This window comes from Vipera berus, assembly GCF_964194415.1.
Source record: "Vipera berus genome assembly, chromosome: 3".
In the NCBI taxonomy this organism is placed as follows: domain Eukaryota; kingdom Metazoa; phylum Chordata; class Lepidosauria; order Squamata; family Viperidae; genus Vipera; species Vipera berus.
In genome coordinates, this window is record NC_138204.1 from 64,644,024 (window position 1) to 64,663,931 (window position 19,908).

General features: G+C 40.8%; 1 protein-coding gene across 1 annotated transcript in view; it reads right to left on the bottom strand.

Moving 5' to 3' along the window:
* The window catches only part of SSBP3 (single stranded DNA binding protein 3), a 211,561-nt gene that overhangs the window by 12,439 nt on the left and 179,214 nt on the right, over positions 1-19,908 (bottom strand). Inside the window, 4 exon segments of the mRNA XM_081322283.1 lie at positions 3,370-3,446; positions 3,559-3,625; positions 7,230-7,289; positions 8,050-8,130. Coding sequence (XP_081178409.1) covers positions 3,370-3,446; positions 3,559-3,625; positions 7,230-7,289; positions 8,050-8,130 — 285 coding nt within the window.

Here is a 19,908-nt window from a genome sequence, read left to right on the forward strand (position 1 = left end):
AATGACATGCCTACATCTCCAAAAGTATGAAAGAACGCTACAGCTAATATGCTGTTTCATCTTGATGAGCAGCACCTGGTTTGCTTGACATATGCCGTGAATCCAGAACCTTTCATGAGGCCGTCTTTGTTTGGCTGGTGCAATTATAAGAAATGCAAACTTTTGTGACAGTATATGAGAAACTTTTGAGAGCTTTGAGGTCACCAAGAGTTCCAGACCATTAAACCAAACAAAAGAACACCTGGAATCTAGACTGGCTTGGAAACAAAATCCCCTTTCTCTCTCTCCTGGTAGGTTCTCATTCTCTACTGGGCATCAGTACCGTTCATACGCTTTTCTTCATGTGATAAAGGTAAAAGGTGAAGGTTCCCCCGCACATGCATGCTAGTCGTTTCCGACTCTAGGGGCCGGTGCTCATCTCTGTTTCAAAGCCGAAGAGCCAGCGTTTGTCCGAGGACGTCTCCGTGGTCATGTGGCCGGCATGACTAGACACCAGAGGCGCACGGAACGCTGTTACCTTCCCACCGGAGTGGTCCCTATTTTTCTACTTGCATTTTTACGTGCTTTCGAACTGCTAGGTTGGCAGAAGCTGGGACGAGTAACAGGCGCTCACTCTGTTATGCAGCAAACAGGATTCGACCCGCCAAACTGCCGACCTTCAGATCGACAAGCTCAGCGTCCTAACTTCCCCAAATAGATAAACATGCTGTTTTCACAGCAGGAATTGATGCAGAAGATTTACGTAGGGAGCATATTCTAATTACTTCATCCCAATCACTGCAGAAATAAGACTTAGAAGATTTCAGCGCAAATGTGCTCCGAAACTCATCAAAATTTATTTGCCTCCTTCTCCAAATCTAGACATACTTTTGTCTTTGCTTATGCCTGTCTAGTTATCTAGTCTTACCCTAACAATTATTGGCCTGAGTGATTGCTCTCTTATACTTGCATATTTTGTTTATTCTGGTAGAAGTACAGGGCCAGAGTGCAGGTCTGATTGAATCAAGAAGAGCAATATGGTAAGGAAAGTTTGTAATGCTCAGTACTTTTGCTGCTGCAGCAAATATGAGAAATATCACAGGATATTAGTTGATGCGTGCAATTTGCAGCAAGAAACCAAAATGTATTCTTGCACATTTTCCTTCTAAGATGCTATCCAATACTTTACAAGATTACAATATCAAATTTGCTGGAATGGATTAAGAAAAATGATTTTCCAAAGGCTATTAGCCCACTTTCCTTAGCAAATGGATACTCTCTCATATACTCATTTTCAGGGTCGCATTCTGCACTGGATGCTTATAGATTGTTTCTGCTTAGGAGAATGCAAACATATTGTTTCTTTTCTATTTCCAAGATGCTCTCACTGTAATTCATTGTGATAATTGTTCAAATTGGGCTAAGCAGTAGTTTTGCATAACCACAGTTTGAAAGATTCAAGTGAGGTAGCAAACCATGAAGTGAACAAGAGAACCATTATGAAAGGCCAGGAAAGGTGTACAAAACTCCTGCATATTTTTGTCCCTAGGATTCAGATACCGACTGAATCACATACTGCAATAAGCTTTGAAGATTGAGTAAGATACAAGTTGGTGAGCTTTGAAAACATGTTTTATATAAGAAATCATCATCATCACCACCACCACCACCTCCTCAGGTCCTTGGGAAGGACTCACTAGGTGGACAACAATGCCAAATCTAAACACCTGGCTGACTGTGCAACCAAATATAATAATGCTAAGCCATAATCTATATGGTTTACAAATTGTAATGAGTAAGGTCTTTAACATACTAAGCAAACACATGGGCAGCCAAGAATATTTTATAGTTGAGTGCTATACTAAAACCAGGCACTATTCAAAAGAGAGCCCAGAAAAAATGGGATTTCCATCTGAAGGCGACATATTTACAATGCTTCATTAAGAGTGATGTCATCTTGTCAGATGGGCAACATACGTAAGCATGTTTGGAACTTGGACCTCTTGTCTCCAACCTATACAGCAGGGGTCTTCAAACTTGGCCCTTTTACGATTTGTGGACTTCAACTGGCTGAGGAATTCTGGGAGTTGAAGTCCACAAATCATAAAAGGGCCAAGTTTGAAGATCCCCTGCTATACAGTGAAGATGATTTTAACATGCCTCTGCCCCTGGCTGCAGATGCAGGAGAACATAAATATGACTGTAAAATTCTTGTCCTCCCTTAACTGAATGCTACCGAATGATCTCACCTTTACATGTGTTCTCAAATGGTTAGGTGCATGCTGCAGTGAGGAATAGCAGTCTGTAACTACAACCAAAGAAAAACCTGTCTGAAAATGTAAGGTGAGTTGGAGAGGCAGATGTTTCAGCTTGGCAGAGGAAGAAGCTAAGAGAACAAGAAGATGGCAGGACAGAGCCACAAGAAGCAAGCTTATGAAAGAAGAGGTTTGCATCACTCCCAAGACAACAATAAATACTCAGTTATTTGGAATAGCCAAGAGGCAAGCAAAAATTGGACTCAATGAGAGAAGAGAACTTTCAGCTCTCTTCCCCAATTGACTTTAACCTCTGAAAGTCTGTCTCATGGATCTGGAAACTATTGGCCTGAGTAATTATCACTAAGACAATCCTGGGGGCAAAAATAAATATAACATACTGGAAAATTTTTATCTCTGAGCAAGAGCTCTGAGGGCAGCTTAGAAATCTATGTAGATTCTTCAGGTTTAAACAGAAACAGAACTCTAGAAAGCAGAAATGAAGCATGATTTGGTTACAACCAGGATTGTTTCAATCCACCTACTCTTCCTTTGTCTTCCTTCATTTCCTGTCTAGAATGTAGCAAAGGTGAAATATATGATTTTTTTAAAAAAAAGGCTGTGGGGGGGGGAAGCTTGTTGAGTGGGGTCTGTGTGTCTGCTCCTGCTATAAAGAACGAGGTAAATCAAAACAGATGAGACTGCAGCAAATTTAATTATTAACATTGATTCAACTGAAATACATACAGCGTTCTATCTGCAGCCTCCTCTCTTCCCACCTTGCACTAAGATTATCATGCCTGAGTGGGAAAATCCCAATGAAATAGAAGTTTACCTAGACTAAAAAGCAAAAACAGAACGGGAATAGATGGTTGCGTGAAGTACGTGATGGGGGGAATGTTCCTTTTTTTTTTTTGAAGCCCTAACTAAATGTGGGAAGGTGGGATTTTTCCAGACATATGTAAACACACTAATGTAAAATGCATTACCACTAATGGTAGAGAGAAAAGGTCTTAGAAGGAATGGAAGAGCCCCTAGAGGCTGCTTTTATGATGTTTTGCTTGCAAACTTCAGAAAGTAGCATGCATAACGCTTGGCACTGGACAAGGGAGGAAATGGTCTGCCTAGGTTTTACCTGTGGACCTGGGCCCATCGGTCCCATTCCTCGAGGAGGATTCATCCTTTGCATCGGCCCACCCATGTTGGGATGCCCTAGTGAGAGAACAGAGAGGAAGATGTTACAGAGTACTACGGAGAAATAAACAAGGAGCAAAAGGAAAAGCCCAGTGAAGGAATTTCTGAAGGCACCTTCAACATCTGTTACCTTGTTGCCGTGTGGGGTCCATGGAGTTGGGCAGCAATGGCTGTGTACCAGGAACACCTCCTGGAGGCTGCAAAAGAAGGAAACAAAAGCTGATAAAATCTAAATTATGGATACCTAAAACCATTAACATTCTGTCTTTTCTATATTAACTAGAGCTACAGATAGGCAATACTTTATTTCTAGTCAGGATATCCCCCCCATGCAAAAAATGCAGAACTCATTTTCAACCAATAACACACGGCACTGAAGTTAAACCATTGGATGCAAGGCCGTGTGAACTGCTCGGAATCACCTGAGACCGGTATTGTTGAATGTGGGTGAATATAAATCTGAACCCTTGCGAGATGAAATTTTAAAAGCTGGGATGAGGAAGTTGTGTCCCTTCAGCTACCGCTTACATACGACCCCTCAGCATAGCATAATTTGCCAGGCAACGTGGAGATGCTGAGAATTCAGCAACATCTGGAGATCCACAAGTTCTCTAATCCTTCTTTACAGAATAATACTGAGATTATCAAATTGGGTCTCAGTAAATTTATTTAACTAGTTCCATATTAAGTTTCTATTTTGGATTAAAGTGACTTCATAGGAAGTTCATTCAAGCTTGACCTCTTAAACGATCTATTAGTATTGTCAGTAAATAACATGCATACCTATGTCACATGGAATTGTGCAACCTGCAGTTGGAGAAGAAGGCCCTTCCTTGGGAACTCAAATATCAGTTTCTATGTACAGATGCTACTGATGAGCACATAGCAAAAACTTGTCACTCAGTTAAGAAATCTGTCCAAAGTTATTTGTCTCCCTTCTAAAAGAAATTGGTTCTGTTCAGAAACTTCTTAAATGATCAATTCTGCTTTCAGAATTTGCTCTAAGAAAGCAGTGGATTATATATGGACATCCTTGTGTACTAAGTTAGTATAAATAATTATAGAAAAATCACAAAGAACAGGCTTAGCAAGTCTTTTTTCCCCCAAGAAGTGGACTCAGAAGTGCTTTTAACAATTAACAGTCTCTTTTACAGCCCTTAGCCAAATGATTTAGATAATATGCACAATCCAGGAAACTTCCACTTCCAAGCTCCAACTTATTTGTTATAGGCGTTCCAGAAAATCAATTTGTAGAGCAGTAATGTGTGATTGTCCATATGCTAAGGGGAATCCAGAAGCCTTCTAGTTAAAAATTTTAACTACAATTTTCCCTGAATCAAATGACAACATTTCAACATTGATAAATAACTTTCAACACTTTTCTGGTCCAGTTTAGACCAGAATGGAACATGACTGATTAATATGGCAGATAACTACTCCTATTTCAAACAGGAATAGGCAGACCCATCCTCTGTCTCTTATGTATTTATATATTTATTGTATTTGTTTCCCCACTGTACGAGGCAAGCAGAGATTATTTTTAAGTAGCAGAATTCATTTTCAACTCTGAACAGCAGGAAGACCATACTGAAAACTCCTTCTCTCTTTTAATATGCCAGCTCTTTGTAAATTGTATATTTACTCTTCCTTAACATAATTTTCTTTGGAGCGATTAGTTGTTGTACCCTGCTTTCTTTTCCTTAACTCCGTCTGTTTTCACTGCCAAAAATTATCATTCCTTTATCCATGACACAGCGACAAAAGGCTTGGGATTTAAAAAAAAAGAAGAAACTAAAAATAAAACGGGAGGAGGAGGTTTAACTCTTGATTGCTGCTTTGTCAGCAATTACAGACAGGTGTCATGAAATACAGCTTCTCTTTGGATTGCTTGTGGCTGATGGGAAGGGTAGTCCAAAAATAAGTGAAGGGCATTTGATTGCCTGAATTAAGGTCACATCTGAACCCCAAATTTCCGTTGCTAAGCAAAGCATTTGCTAAGTGAGTTGTGCCCCATTTTACGACCTTTTTTGCCACCGTTTTAAGCGAATCACTGCAATTGTTAAGTAAATCACGTGGTTAGGTGAATCTGGCTTCCCCCATCGACTTTGCTGGCTGGAAGCTTATAAATGGCGATCATATGACCCTGGGACACTGCAACCGTCACGAATACATGCCAGTTGCCAAGTGCCTGAATTTTGACCACGTGACTATAGGGATGCTGCAACGGTTATAACTGTGAAAACTAGTCATAAGTCCCTTTCTTCAGTACTGCTGTAACTTTGAATAGTCACTAAACTAATGGTTGTAAGTCAAGGAATAACTGCATTGCAGGACATTTTGGTTCTTGCCAATGGGAAGGAAAATTCCACTAAAGAGGGTATCCGTAGTACACTACATCGAATTACAGCTTTACCTTTGAATAAATTATGGTGATTTATGCTCCCTTGCTTATTTTTCAGGGGCAAGCTCTGTAGAAGAGTTTCCACAGGATTCATACTTATTTAAATCTAACCAATTTATTCACTGATTCATTTATATTTGAAGAGATTAATCTACAATTAAATATTTGGCAGATCCATATTAATTTATTTTTACAGCTATCTCTCAAACAAAAGACCGAGTTTATTAATTTCACTATTACACTTTCATTGGAGAAAGCAGTTCACCCCATGTGATGTTCACAACAGACAGCACAAAATAGAAATGTTTTATTCTGATGCCAACTACTGCTGGCAAATGCATTTCGTGTGAACGCCCCTTCCCTCACACTTCGTTTTAAGTAGCAAGAGTAGCTCAAATCATAAATCTTAGGAAAACAACTTCAGCATGCTCAATGTAACTAAGAATATTTAATTTTGAAAACATGCAAAGGATGCATTTAGAAGATATGCTTGTTCTTATAACCATAACATTTTTTGAAAGGTGTACAGGACCGGAGTATATGCTGTATAAATCTTTCAATGGCTTCTGAATACCAGTCACTGGAAAAGAATAGTGGGAAGTTATTCCCGTATGAATTTATGGCCCCAATGCAAAACAAAATGTGGTATTTGTGCTGTAGTCTCTTAGAACAATTTTGGAGCAGATTTTACTGCTCTTTGTTGTGTTATTATCTTAAAGAAAGAGCCCCATAAAAGTGGAAGTGTAAATATTTTCTGTGACTAAGGCAGTTTTCTGTATTTCTTTTCTACTCCAGTTTGCATGAAGCCAGTAAAGAATTTGGCTATGTTCTGTACTCTTTTTATATTCCATGGGTTGTTTTTTTTAGACCTACAGGTTTTATTTCTGCCAGCAAAACTCCATCTGCAATGAAACATGTTTAGTGAAAGAACAGGTAAACATTTTATCAAAGCTTGTTTCTCCTCCTATGTATATGTATCTCAGTCTGAATACATGTAGTCCTTGACTTATAACCACAATGAAGCCCCAAATTTCCATTGCTAAGCAAGACAGTTCAGTGAGTTTTACTCCATTTCATGACTTTTCTTGCCACAGTTGTTAAGTGCAGTTGTTAAGTTAGTGATACAGTTGTTAAGTGCTTCCCCATTGACTCTGCTTGTCAGAAGGTGCTCACATGGCTCTGGGACACTGCAATTGTCATAAATATATGCCAGCTGCCAAGCCTACAAATTTTGTTCACATGCCCATGGGAATGCTGCAATGGCCATAAGTGTCAAACATGGTCATAGGTTTTTTTCAGTGTCCTTCTAACTTTGAACAGTCACTAAATGAACAGTTGTAAGTCGAGGACTACCTGTAGTACTGTAAAAAGTTATCTGGACTTAGAGGCTAATACAGTACCTGGTTTCCCATTCTAATGGGGGGCCGTGGGCCTCCTGCGTATCTCGGTGACATAAAAGGCTGTAAGCATATAAAAATAGTTGAGTGGCAATGAATGTTTAAATGTGGAAGTCAACATTAAGCACTCTTATTTGTACATGCACATGAAAAATGACCCCCTCACACACACTACATACACACATTTCATTAACTAAGTATTTTTGTGATAGAGTCCCAACCAACTCAATAAGAAATTCAACATCCTGCATTCCACGCAACTTATAATTTGACAGATATATACAAAGCAAATTAAACAAAAAAAACCCTCTTGGTAAGTATTTTGTTTCTAAATCTTTGGGGTGTGTGTGTGTGTGTGTGTGTGTGTGTTATATTTTAAACTTTGGCAATTGTAGATTCAGCTGTTAAAATTAACACACAACGTCTGTACTGGATATTCTTTTGCTTAGTTTGTTAAGTGAAAATGAGGTTTAAGAAGGGTTGAGTTTAAAATATTCCAATGACAAGTTGTGAAAACATGTTCTCAAACCATATTCAGGAAAATAGAGTAAAAATTATATTTGCATGTAAATTAGCATCCGCGAAATGAAAAGCTGTTTTCTAAACTGATGTCAATAAAACAAGTTCAACCCAGAAAAACAGACGTCTTAATGGAGATGGAATGAAATAAGCATTCGGGGCCCACAGCTTGAGTAGAAATAAATCTGCAAAGTTACTGAAATGATCCTGGAGCCTCATATAATGATGTTAGCGGAACAGAAGGAACCCCGCATGCTAAAAAGTTTCACTCAGAACACACATATCCCCAAATTCAAGGTTTTACCTGACTGTGGGGTCCCATCATGCTGTTGGGGTTGTGAGGTGGAGGCTGTGCGTGTGGCGAGGGCTGAGAACCAGGCGGTCCCTGTCAGATTGGATAGAAGAAGGTGGTTATAGATCAGGTACATCCATGCGCAAGAAAAGAATTTGCTTAATAAGTTGATAAATCTTACCAAACAAATAGTTTGGTTCGATGTTTTATTAACCGAAGAAGAATGGCTAAGCACATCAGAAGAGCTTTTAGATTACAAAGAAAGAAAAAGAAGGGAAGAGGATTGGGCCGTAATTTAGTTTTGGTCGCCGTAACTGCACATTATTCTTGAAAATGCCACTGAAATTCTTCTAATAACACTGACATCAGACAGCAAATAACAAACTAACATTTATTATTTAGCCACATCTCATTTTCAAAGTTTGTCTTAGAATTCTGAGTAATGGATAGAATGGGTTTCTTTGGTAATTGCAATATCTGGATTAGAAACCATTAATGAATGTTCTGTTGTCCTGTCACTTGACCCAATTCTACTGATCACGGACAGCTTAAAATACATACAATGTATAGCGACACATAATTGGTGAGCATACATTTTATTGCCATACCTTACTAAATACAAGCTCTGATCTCAATTAATATAATATCTTCCTAATACTTTAGATATTCCCTTGTCTAGACTCACTAAAAACTGCACACATGGCATCACAAGAAACACAGCATGTCTACCATATCTGTCCTGGTATCTTCCTGCATTAGAACATGCTTTTCCCAAACTACGTTAATCAGACATTTTCCTTAAGTCCAACATGTAGAAAATTTGCTTTGATGGTATGAATCACGATGCAGATTCGGGCCACATAGCTTTTCTATCTGAAAAGAATATCTCCTGATGCAAGTCTCACTTTTCCACAATATTGGATCATCAGTAAATGCATTTGTTTAAATATTTGCGGAATGTGCAAAACAATTTGTTCACTCACAATCCTGTCATAGTAAATTAGCATTTTATTTTCACCTGCCACGCAGCTCACAGGAGGAAAGAAACAAAGAGAGAGGGTGTTTAAATGTATTTCTTCTGCTTCAGAGTACTCCCAATCCGGGAATCTGCGACAACAGTAGCAAACGAGCAGGGGCGTTTTAAAATATGTCTCCACATTCAAAATAGAGACGTCCCACAAATGAAAAAAAAAACATTTGTTTCAACCAAGAACCAGCCCATTGTGTCAAGCTACCTCACGCTAGGCACGCTTTAGCAAAAAGGAACCGTGGAATGCTTTGGTTGTTCTGAGTATCAAATAAAACAAAATCCAGATGGAGCAAGTAAGGAAAAACTCATCTGCACTGCCCTTCTTTCTCATTTTGACATATAATAGCCCCTTCCTGCCCCAAACTTCTCAAAACTGCCTCCCCCCCCACCCCCACCCCCCGTATTAATGACCAATGTTCTCAGATTTTTTGCCATTCTCTTCCGTCCCGATCAACCCAATCCTCTTTCTATGTGGAACAAAAAAACAACCCCTTTTCTCATCCCAAAGATGCTTTTACCAAAAGGCAACTGGACTTTCTTCTTCAATTCTTGGATGAAAAGCGAAACGTTTTCGAAGGGGGGAGGAAACCCCAAAGAAAGTCCAGTTGCCTTTTGGAAAAAGCACCTTTGGAACATACATGACCTCAACGATTGAGAATCTTCACAGATGCTTACAACCTTTTTTCTTCACTTGCCAGAGCAAAACACCTGAAACATTCACTTTTCAGCTTTTCAGGTGTGGATCAATCCCCTCCCAAAAGCTGTTCCATGCAGAGATAGAATTTCTTATGAATGGAGTAGCTTGCATAGTAAAGGTAAAGGTTCCCCCGCACATGCGTGCTAGTTGTTTCTGACTCTAGGGGCCGGTGCTCATCTCCATTTCAAAGCCGAAGAGCCAGCGCTTGTCCGAGGACGTCTCCGTGGTCATGTGGCCGGCATGACTAGACGCCAAAGGCGCACGGAACGCTGTTAGCTTCCCACCGTAGTGGTCCCTATTTTTCTACTCGCATTTTTACGTGCTTTCGAACTGCTAGGTTGGCAGAAGCTGGGACGAGTAACAGGCGCTCACTCTGTTACGCGGCACTCGGGATTCGACCCGCCAAACTGCAGACCTTCTGATCGACAAGCTCAGCGTCCTAACCCACTGAGCCACCGCGTCCCTTGCATATATCTATCCAAAACTACAGCACAGCCTTTTCAAGATGTCTGCTTATGTTCCCTCATCCTGACTAACTATTTGGTGATCCAAATAAACTTTTTTGACTAGTGATTGGGAAAACACTGCATTTCCTTGCAAGGAAGGAAAATATGTTTTTATGGTTTTAGCTCAGTAATGCTACAAGTCTAGACTGGTTAGATTAAACACATTATCCACTTCCAAGAATCTGAACTTCTTTTCTAGAGTGAGGTCTGAAACATGAATATCCAAATTCAGGCTACGAGGTACATACGTTTCTTGTTTAATTTTATTTTTTTCCTCCTTGCAAATAAAAACAAAATTCTAATTCATCTGGAAACCAAATACGACTTGTAAGTAGTACATTAGGAGAAGCAGCCACACACACACTTCAGGAAGAGCAGACGAACAGATGTTCTATACCTGCCATGTTAGTAATTTCAACAAGTGGTTTGCCTTCTAGCTGCTGCCAGCAATGGCACGGTTTGTTACCATGAGCAATTTTCTTAATTAACAGACATTAATTAGCCATTTAGCAATTTTGCAAGCATTTGTTTAGCAGCTTTCCTAAACATGAATACCACTGTGATAATGGTACTGATTAGAGGATCCCCTAATTAACAGTACAGGGAAGGAAAATTGAAATCACATAAATTTAAAAGGGGAGGGGAAGTTAATGAAGGCAGGACATATTTGCACCTGCAAATCTTTTGTACAAAGGAAACTTGAGTGCAATATAAATAAAGGAGAAAAAGAATTGTTAAGAGTTAACACAGAAAGATACAAACAGAAATCTAAACAGAAGCACGCTCTTTGCTGATCCTCCAGGTTATATTTAACCTGGAAAACTGATTTCCCATCGCATTAATAGAATCTATTGTGTGCAGGGTGCTAATGTTTGCTCATTAACTCTTCATTTAACTGAAGGCTCAGAGCTGCTTCTGACATCTTATCTTTGCTATGCTACCCTTGTTCTAGCACTGATAGCCAAACTGACATGATGATGTACAAAAGACATACCCGGCTCAACTGTTGCATTTCCCTTTTAAATAATTATATACAATGAATAGGCAAGAATTAGGATCCTGCCTTCTAATACTACCCAGGAAAAGCAGTAAGACCTGAAACATGTGCAACTTTCATACCTAACACAAAACACATACCGGTACATTTCGTATGCGCCATTATTCAGACAACACAGACAATGGGATCTTAATTATCATGTCCTCTACCAAGATTAGTCTCTATCTGGAAAGGAATCTTTAAAGGGTCTCTGACAGTGTTCAAGAGAAACTAAATGTTAAGATTATTTAACTGCAAACAGAAAACAATTATATATATTAGCTGATGCTCTTAAAATGCTTTCCTAATTATTTTCTTCTTTTAGCTATGTAAGCTGAATGCCAACCAAAAAATTACTAAATGATTTTGTTTATGGGCTTGTGATAACTCTCCCCCAATATCCAACCAGATATTGTCTAGTTATCAAAACAGACTGGTATTGATATGTACTTGTTCCTATGTCCTGTTTTCAATGTTGGTGGTTTCTTTTTCCTAATCAGATTTCTTGCAGAACAATGCAGAATTCATATGATACGTGTGTCCAGCTTGAATTTTGGAGCAGAATGTACAACAAAAAGTTCTTGAATGATACCATAAGTAGCATATAAAAACTCACCACCAAAACCATTCTAGTACAAATGATTGTTTAATTTCAAAAGGAAATTTCTCATTTAATTTTTCCCATAGAAATGTGTTTACCATTCACCATTTATGCATGCATGGATACACACACCACACACACACACACACACACACACACACAAAGAGAGAGAGAGAGAGAGAGAGAGAGAGAGAGAGAGAGAGAGAGAGAGAGAGAGAGAGAGAGAGAGAGAGATGGAGATGGTATAATACAATTCCTTGTTTTTCCACTGCAATGTACTAATATAACAATTTTAAGCAACAACAAAATATCTTTTTTTAAACTGAATTCAGGAAAATCAACAACTTGAAATATGAACTTGGATTACTATTTCTTTTAACCAAACTAGTTTTTAGTTTTAAAAGTAAATAATGCAAGTAAATAATACCTGCTATCTAGGATTTAACCTCAGTGATTTAGTACACTGCTTTGCTTATACCAAGTCAGAAGAAAAATATTCTGTTGTTTGTGACATACAGTTCTGAAGCAGAAATAATCAGCTGTTAATTGAAATGAGTCATAAAAATGACAAAACCGTTTTCTTCTCCAAACGTATTATCAGCTAGCTACTAAAGGAAACAAAAACAGCTTCTAGAAAGCTCAAAGAAACCATCTAATGCAGGGTTCTTCAAACCTGTCCCTTTTATGACTTGTGGACTTCAACTCCCAGAATTCTTCTGCCAGGCTGGCTGAGGAATTCTGGGAGTTGAAGTCCACAAGTCATAAAAGGGACAAGTTTGAAGACCCCTGATGTAATGACTTCAAACTTATTTATTACAACTACCAGCAAAACTGCCTGTATCCACTGAATGTTCATACAGCCCCCGCAAGGCTGTAAAATGTTTACCTTTGTATCTTACCATACTGTTATATTCCCCAAACTGTAATATCCAAGCTTCGTATACTTATAGATCGAGACAGACTTCTACATATTCTTTTCATCCGCTTATCCAATTTTATCAAGCCATTTCATGATTCTCCTACTTTTAAAAAAGGTAACTTCAAACTACAAACCTAAAACAATTTTGTCTACACGTTTCTTTTGAATAATATAAAGAGCTCAGTTAAGATAAGAGTTATTTATTTTTATCCACCTTTATTATTTTTTTACAAATAATGCAAGGCAGCAAACCTATCCTACCCAACACACCTTCCTCTTCCTATTTTCCCCACAACAATCACCCTGTGAGGTGAACTGGTCTGAGAGAATACGATTGGCCCAAGGTCACCCAGTTAGCTTTCAGGCCTTAGCCATGAAAGCCAGCTGGGTGACCTTGTGGCCAATCTCTCTCTCTCTCTCTCTCCCTCCCCCCTCTCTCTTCCCCTCCCTCCCTCTCTCTCCCCCTCCCTCCCTCTCTCTCTCCCCCTCCCTCTCTCTCTCTCCCTTCCTCCCCTCTCTCTCCCCCTCCCTCCCTCTCTCTCTCTCTCTCTCTCCCTCCCCCCTCTCTCCCCCTCCCTCTCTCTCCCTCCCCCCTCTCTCTTCCCCTCCCTCCCTCTCTCTCTCCCTCCCTCTCCCTCCCCTCTCTCTCTCCCCCTCTCTCTTCCCCTCCCTCCCTCTCTCCCTCCCTCCCTCCCTCTCTTCCCCTCCCTCCCTCTCTCCCCCTCCCTCTCTCTCTCCCCCTCCCTCTCTCTCTCCCCCTCCCTCTCTCTCCCTCCCTCCCCCTCCCTCCCCCCTCTCTCTCTCCCCCTCCCTCCCTCCCTCTCTCTCTCTCTCAGCCCAACACACCTCACAAGATATCGCCTTAATCCAGGGTTCTTCAAACTTGGCCCTTTTATGACTGGTGGACTTCCAACTCCCAGAATTCTGTCCACCAGTCATAAAAGGGCCAGGTTTGAAGACCCCTGCCTTAATCACTACACCAAATAGTTAAGATGTCTGCTGCAGTGCTTACTAGTCTACATCACGGCTTTTCAACCAGTGGTACGGGTACCACCTGTGGTACATTGGCACCTGGCAGGTGGTACGCAACCATCCTAGAAAAGTGGTAGCGGGGGAGGGGAATGAGCTGAACCGGTGGCAGCACCGCACAAGCCTGACCAAGAGATGGCTGAAGCTGCAGGGCTGTCAGGGCTCAGCGGAAGCACCAGAATCCTGGCGCTTCTGCTGAGCCCAGAAGAAGCGCGATCAGCTGAAATGCTGCAGCATCTCCAGGGACTTGTGATTTACATTCAGATGCTTGGCAACTGATTCATATTTATGACGGTCACAGTGTCCCAGGGTCATGTGAAGTGACCAAAACCTGCTGCAACCACCCAGCAGATGGGGGGGGATAAAAAACAAACATCCCCACCCCTGCTGCCAGTCCTCAACAGAAATGCTCACAACAATGAAAACTTCGGACAGGAGGAAGAGTGCCGCCAGGCAGGCAGCCAGGTGTCTTGCTTGGCTGTGGCTTGGGGGGCACTTTTTTCAATGCCATTGTAACTTCGAACAGTCACTAAGCGAACTGTTGTAAGTCGAGGACTACCTGTACTTCATCACTTTTTTCCCTTTTTTCTTTTTTTTTTTTTTTGGTCATCAAGTTTTTGACACCTTGCTAGGCGACTGGTGGTACTCGGATGTTGCCACATCCTAAAAGTGGTACAATGGGTGAAAAGGTTGAAAAGCCCTGGTCTACATTACTGACCATAGGCAATACCCAATTAAATGGATACTAATCCCACTCAGCAGCATTATGAGATATATTATCTGTACACTAATATCATTATAAGAGCCAGCTTGGTGTACCGGTTAAGGTACCAGACTAGAAATCGAGAGACTGTGAATTATAGTCCTACCTCAGGCACAAAGCCAGCTGAGCTACTTTGGGTCAGTCCCTCTCAGTCTTAGAAACCAGGCAATGGTGAATCACAAGAACATTGCCAAGAAAACTGTAGGGACTTGTTCAGCAATTGCTAGAAGTTAACACTGACTCAAAGACATAAATAAAACAAACTAAATGTCAGTACACATGAAAGATTTCTCAACTACAGTTAAGAGAGAGAAGCAGAACAAAGGATTTCAGGATCGCATGTTCCTGCTTTGAGCTAATCCCCAATTTAACAATTATTAGTTCCTGATCGGCACAGTACTAATCAGTAATGTAACTAAACTATATTCCTTAATGTACGTCTCATAATTCTGGCCTATAAAGTCATTCAACTGGCTTTACTGCACTTAATACTGATACTGATACCGACTCTGGTATCATAACCGAATTTAAGGTAAGCAAAATGTTTCTGCTGTTCTATGTAGGTAAGTGGATACTGCGATTTCATGGCCTTCTCCTCCTTATCACTTAACTGCAGTTTAAGACAACCAATACAGCTCCCATTATCTGAACTGTGCGCAATAAATAGCTCTGCTCTAGTGGGGAAAAAAAATCACTTGGTTAAAAGATGGCAAGATATGAGGTGTGGAGCTAGTACAAGTAGTGCTTTTGAAACACATCAGTCAATTGCTTACAGACGGAACAAATTTATAAGAATTTTTTTAAAAAATTCAAAATATTTAGACTCAGAAGAGATTTGGAAGAGTGGAAGGAGAATCTCAGACCACTAAGAGTAGGCAAAGGAATGACAGATGAAATCGGTAATGGCAAGTACTACCTGCTAAGTGATTCACTTGGAGGGATAATCACACTCACTGGAGACATGGAAATGGATCTTAATGTACATACAGCTTTTTCACACAGCTGCTCATTATTCTGCATTCACCACAAGGACAATGGAAAGTGACTACTCCCATCCATCCACCCATCCAAATCATGAATGGCACAGAGCTACACAAAAGCCCTGTTTTTTTAATGTTTTATAGCAATAAACATAAAACTGCATTCAAATAGTGTACTGCAGCAATGAAATAACTGTTATATTGGATTAACGTAATTAAGTGGGTGGGTGGGTGGGTGAAGGCTGATAAGTCTTTAAACTGATGTTAAGAGTTTGGTTCCCGCCAGTGGCGTAGCGTGGGTTGTCAGCACCCGGGGCAATTTGCGCCCCCTAACCCGGTGACGTCATGGCACCGCCGAAAAGACGCGCCCCGCAGCGGCGTAGACTTTCCAAGAAGAGTCACGCGCATGCGGGATGCTTCCGGGTCCCTCTCGAGGGCGGCTGGGCGGGGCTCCGACCTGCAAGAGCCGCTGCATTCAAGCTCGCACGTGAGCCCCGCTAAATAAAGCCACGCATGCGCATGAAGCTAGGCCAGCCGGCCGGCGGGTCCGTCTTCGCTCGGCCAATCCTGCCGGGGCGCCTGCGGGGCGCTTGCGGTTGGCCTGAGCCTGGGCGGAGAGTTGGGCGCTTCTATTTATTTTATTCAGTTTATGTGGCCGCCCATCTCACCTGCCGGACTCGTTTCGCTTTGCAAGAAAGAGCAGCTCGAGAGCGGAGCCAAGCCGACTCTGTGCAGCCCTTGGGGCTCCCTGAGCAGCTCAGTGCGAGCGCGCCCTCCCAGATGTTGCGCCCGGTGCGGCCAGCCCCCCCTGCACCCCCCACGCTACGCCACTGGTTCCCGCAGGATTCCATGATGGGACAGTAGCAGAGGCTTCTTTTTAAAAAGGGGAATATCTGTCTTAAGTCAATTAAGAAGTCACAAAATACACCAGCTTTCAAGATCGTCAAGTTACTGTACTTCAGTTTGTAAAATGTTATCAAAATAGGTTGGGGAAGAGAAATAAAGGCGGTCTGAAATTATGAGGGCTGAGTGACCAAAGAGGGAACAGTTTGAGTGGGCTATAGCTGGGGTTCGAGTACTGTGTAAACACTTAAATCTGGTTACAGAGGACCGAGGTATCCTGGATGCTTCTGTTACTTGTGTGCCTCCCTTGGCCTCCTCAGTTGGCTTATGCCTTTGTGGGTTTCTTGTGGTTGAGACCAACCTCATTAAAGTTGGTGTGTTTTTTTTTGTCTGCAGGACATTTGCGATTAGTTTTGTTCTTATGGGACCTTATCGGCAGAATGGCTGACCGCTGGGGTGGTAAGGAAAGATATAAGAAGTTTTTCAGCAGCTCCTCTTGACAATCTGCTAGTTACTTGAGGGAACTTACTTTGGGGGAGTCATGCTAGTTCGGGGAAAACAAAGCATGTAGGAAGGTGTACATGTAGGAAAAGGGATTACTGGTGATCATTGTAAGCTTTGTACGAGTTGTGGCTTTGGGGTACTGTGTGTTTTCCTTTACTCTCCCCTTCCAGTTTGGATACTCTCTTTTCCTTTAATGTCTACTGCTGCTTCCCTGACCAATGGGAAATGGACTGATGATGTCATGAATGTTGCTACAGTTTTCTGCTCCAAGGGCTTATGGGATACTAGGCATTTCCTGAAGGAAGTGAGCATATTCCCCACTTCTTTCAAGATGCTGTGATTTTTCAAATGGATGATGCATCAAAATGAAAAGGAAATGTAATAATTCCCTCCAACCCCATCCTTTTAAATAGAAAAGCCATACTTGAACTCGTCTCTGTGGATAAAGAAAATACACGGATTTTCTGGAAATAGAAACTAGAGCTACTGGGTGCAGGCAGCATCTCCCCACTCTCTTCATTCTGCCAGCAACTAGCCCCAGATTTAGATTACATAAATATTTTTCAACAGAGTGGGATCCAACTGTTGTATGGTTAACATTTGATATTATTTAAAAAATGGTAATCAGTCAAAGCAGTTTATTTTGTTTATCACTTGAAATCAATGTATTTTGATTTAGCAATGGCACATGAAACAGGACTTATTGATGTTTCTTATTTGGTAATAATACGGCCACTGCGTTGTAACTTTGTTTATAGATTGTTAGAGAAGCATCTGATCCATCACAATTGAGAAACAAGGTGGGACAGTCCATCTCCAGGAGCGCAAATTCCTTCTAAAGCCCTCAAATTTATTAGCGTTGGCATGGCTAGCACACATTTTTCTTAACTGAAGGATACGGTACATACATACATAAAAAAATATCTAAATCGGTGTAAAAGGTAGGTTTTATTTTAACTGGACATTTATTTTAACTGTTACTCTTATGAGTAACTTCAATAGACACAGCACCTGCAATATATATGGACCTTGAAAAGTTTCACAATAAAAAGAAAAATCATTGATCCCAATCAATGAGCAAGGGATCCTTTGAAAGAAGCTATCTTGGGGCACTGAGAGTGGCCTCAACTGAGAAAGGACAGCCTCCATTTAAAAGGTTGGGAACATGGCACCTATGGGTGATAGCATCGTCAGAATTCCAACTTTACTTTTAGGGCCTGATAAAGGAGAATATTTCTAGTTCATGGTTGAACGTGGGGTCTTTGGTGCTTTCTGGCCTTGGTTGTTTTCTTGCAGACGTTTCATTATCAAACCCTAGGTAACATTGTCCTGATGGTATTAACGAGTTTGGATAAAGAAACGTCTGCAAGAAAACAAGCTCAGAGAGCACCAAGGACTCAGCAGAGTTTTTTAAATGGGTGAAATCTCAAATTCTTGCCAAACCTTTCCAGATGTTGATGTTTTAGCATAATTCTGTCCTAAACTTTGTAGAATTAGTTTTTCTCTGATAAAAAGATATTCAGTTCTGAAGAAAACAAAATGTCCTTCCCACCTGCCACTCCCAGTATCTTCTCCTACAGAGATTTTAACGCAATGTTATTGACAATTAAATAGGCTTTCCAGATTCTGTTTGAGAGTCAAATTTATAAAATCTGAATGGTTATCCTTTCAAGATATAACCAGAGAAGAGAATTATACCTATGTGCGATGAATAAATGGCACCCAGAACTGGAAATATAACGGGGGGCGGGGGGGCGGAGAAGAGAGATAAATTGATCCTAGGGAATAAGATTCAATTTAAAGAAAAAAGACTTCAATATGTTCTAAAACAGGGGTCTTCAAACTCGGTCCTGAATTCCCCTGGCTGAGGAATTCTGGGAGTTGAAGACCACAAGTCATAAAAGGGCCGAGTTTGAAGATCCCTGTTCTAAAAGCATTACTGTAGTTCTCTTAGTACAAACTTCCAAACTTTCAAACAAATGATTACATTTGGTCTTAAAGTTATGGAAGTAGTTAAAAAAAGGGAAAACGTGGGGAACATCAGAGTTGCAGAATTGATTATTAAGAGATGAAGGGCCTGCTTTGTTTTTGTTTCTTCGGACATGTTCTTTATCTTAAATCAGTGGTGGGATTCAGCCGGTTCGCACCACTTTGGCAGAACCGGTAGCTAATTGTTTTGTTGCCCAGGCCCAGAATGGACTTCCGGAGGTGGCATCCACACAGAGAACTGGTTGTTCACAGATTTGAATCCCACCACTGCCTTAATTATTAACTTAAAACTGTTAGCTTACCACAATTGCTGATCACAGTAGCTTAGCAGCCCTAACCTAATCAGAGGCACATCTCATCTGGGGAAGCAGTTTTTTTTTATTTCTTGCCTTCGAGGTAAGGAAAATGGACATTTCACTTTCAGAATATGCCTCTTCCCCAAATTAAAAAAAAATGTAGAAAGATTAAAGCACATCCACACTCAAGTGTATCATTTCAAGCATGAAGACCTTTGTTTAGGCATGCAAAATGTTCTCCTTTACCTCACAGAGCGACATTCCACTCAAATTACCACTTTTAATTAAAAAACATCCAAAAATCAATTTCTGCTTTTAAACAAAACTGATTAGCAACCGGGTTATTGCAATTCACAGCGGCAGAGATTTTCTTAATTCCTTAAATGAAAGTGACTGGTGTTGGAAAGGCTTTTCGTATATGCATCTGGACACCCAGGGCCTTTTATACCGTAACGTCTGCTTTAAACACATACTTTTCCCTACAGGAGATTTAAAAATATCTAATTGTTTGGGAAGGATATCCCAGTGGTTAATTTAATCCACTTCCAAGATGCAGTTTGCTTGCAAACTAACAGGCAGAGTTATCCTAGATAGAACAATATACTGGGGGGGGGGAGGGGGAGAGAGGGAGAGATGCAAGAAATTGTGAAATACTCTCTCCCTAAATGCAAGGCTTTA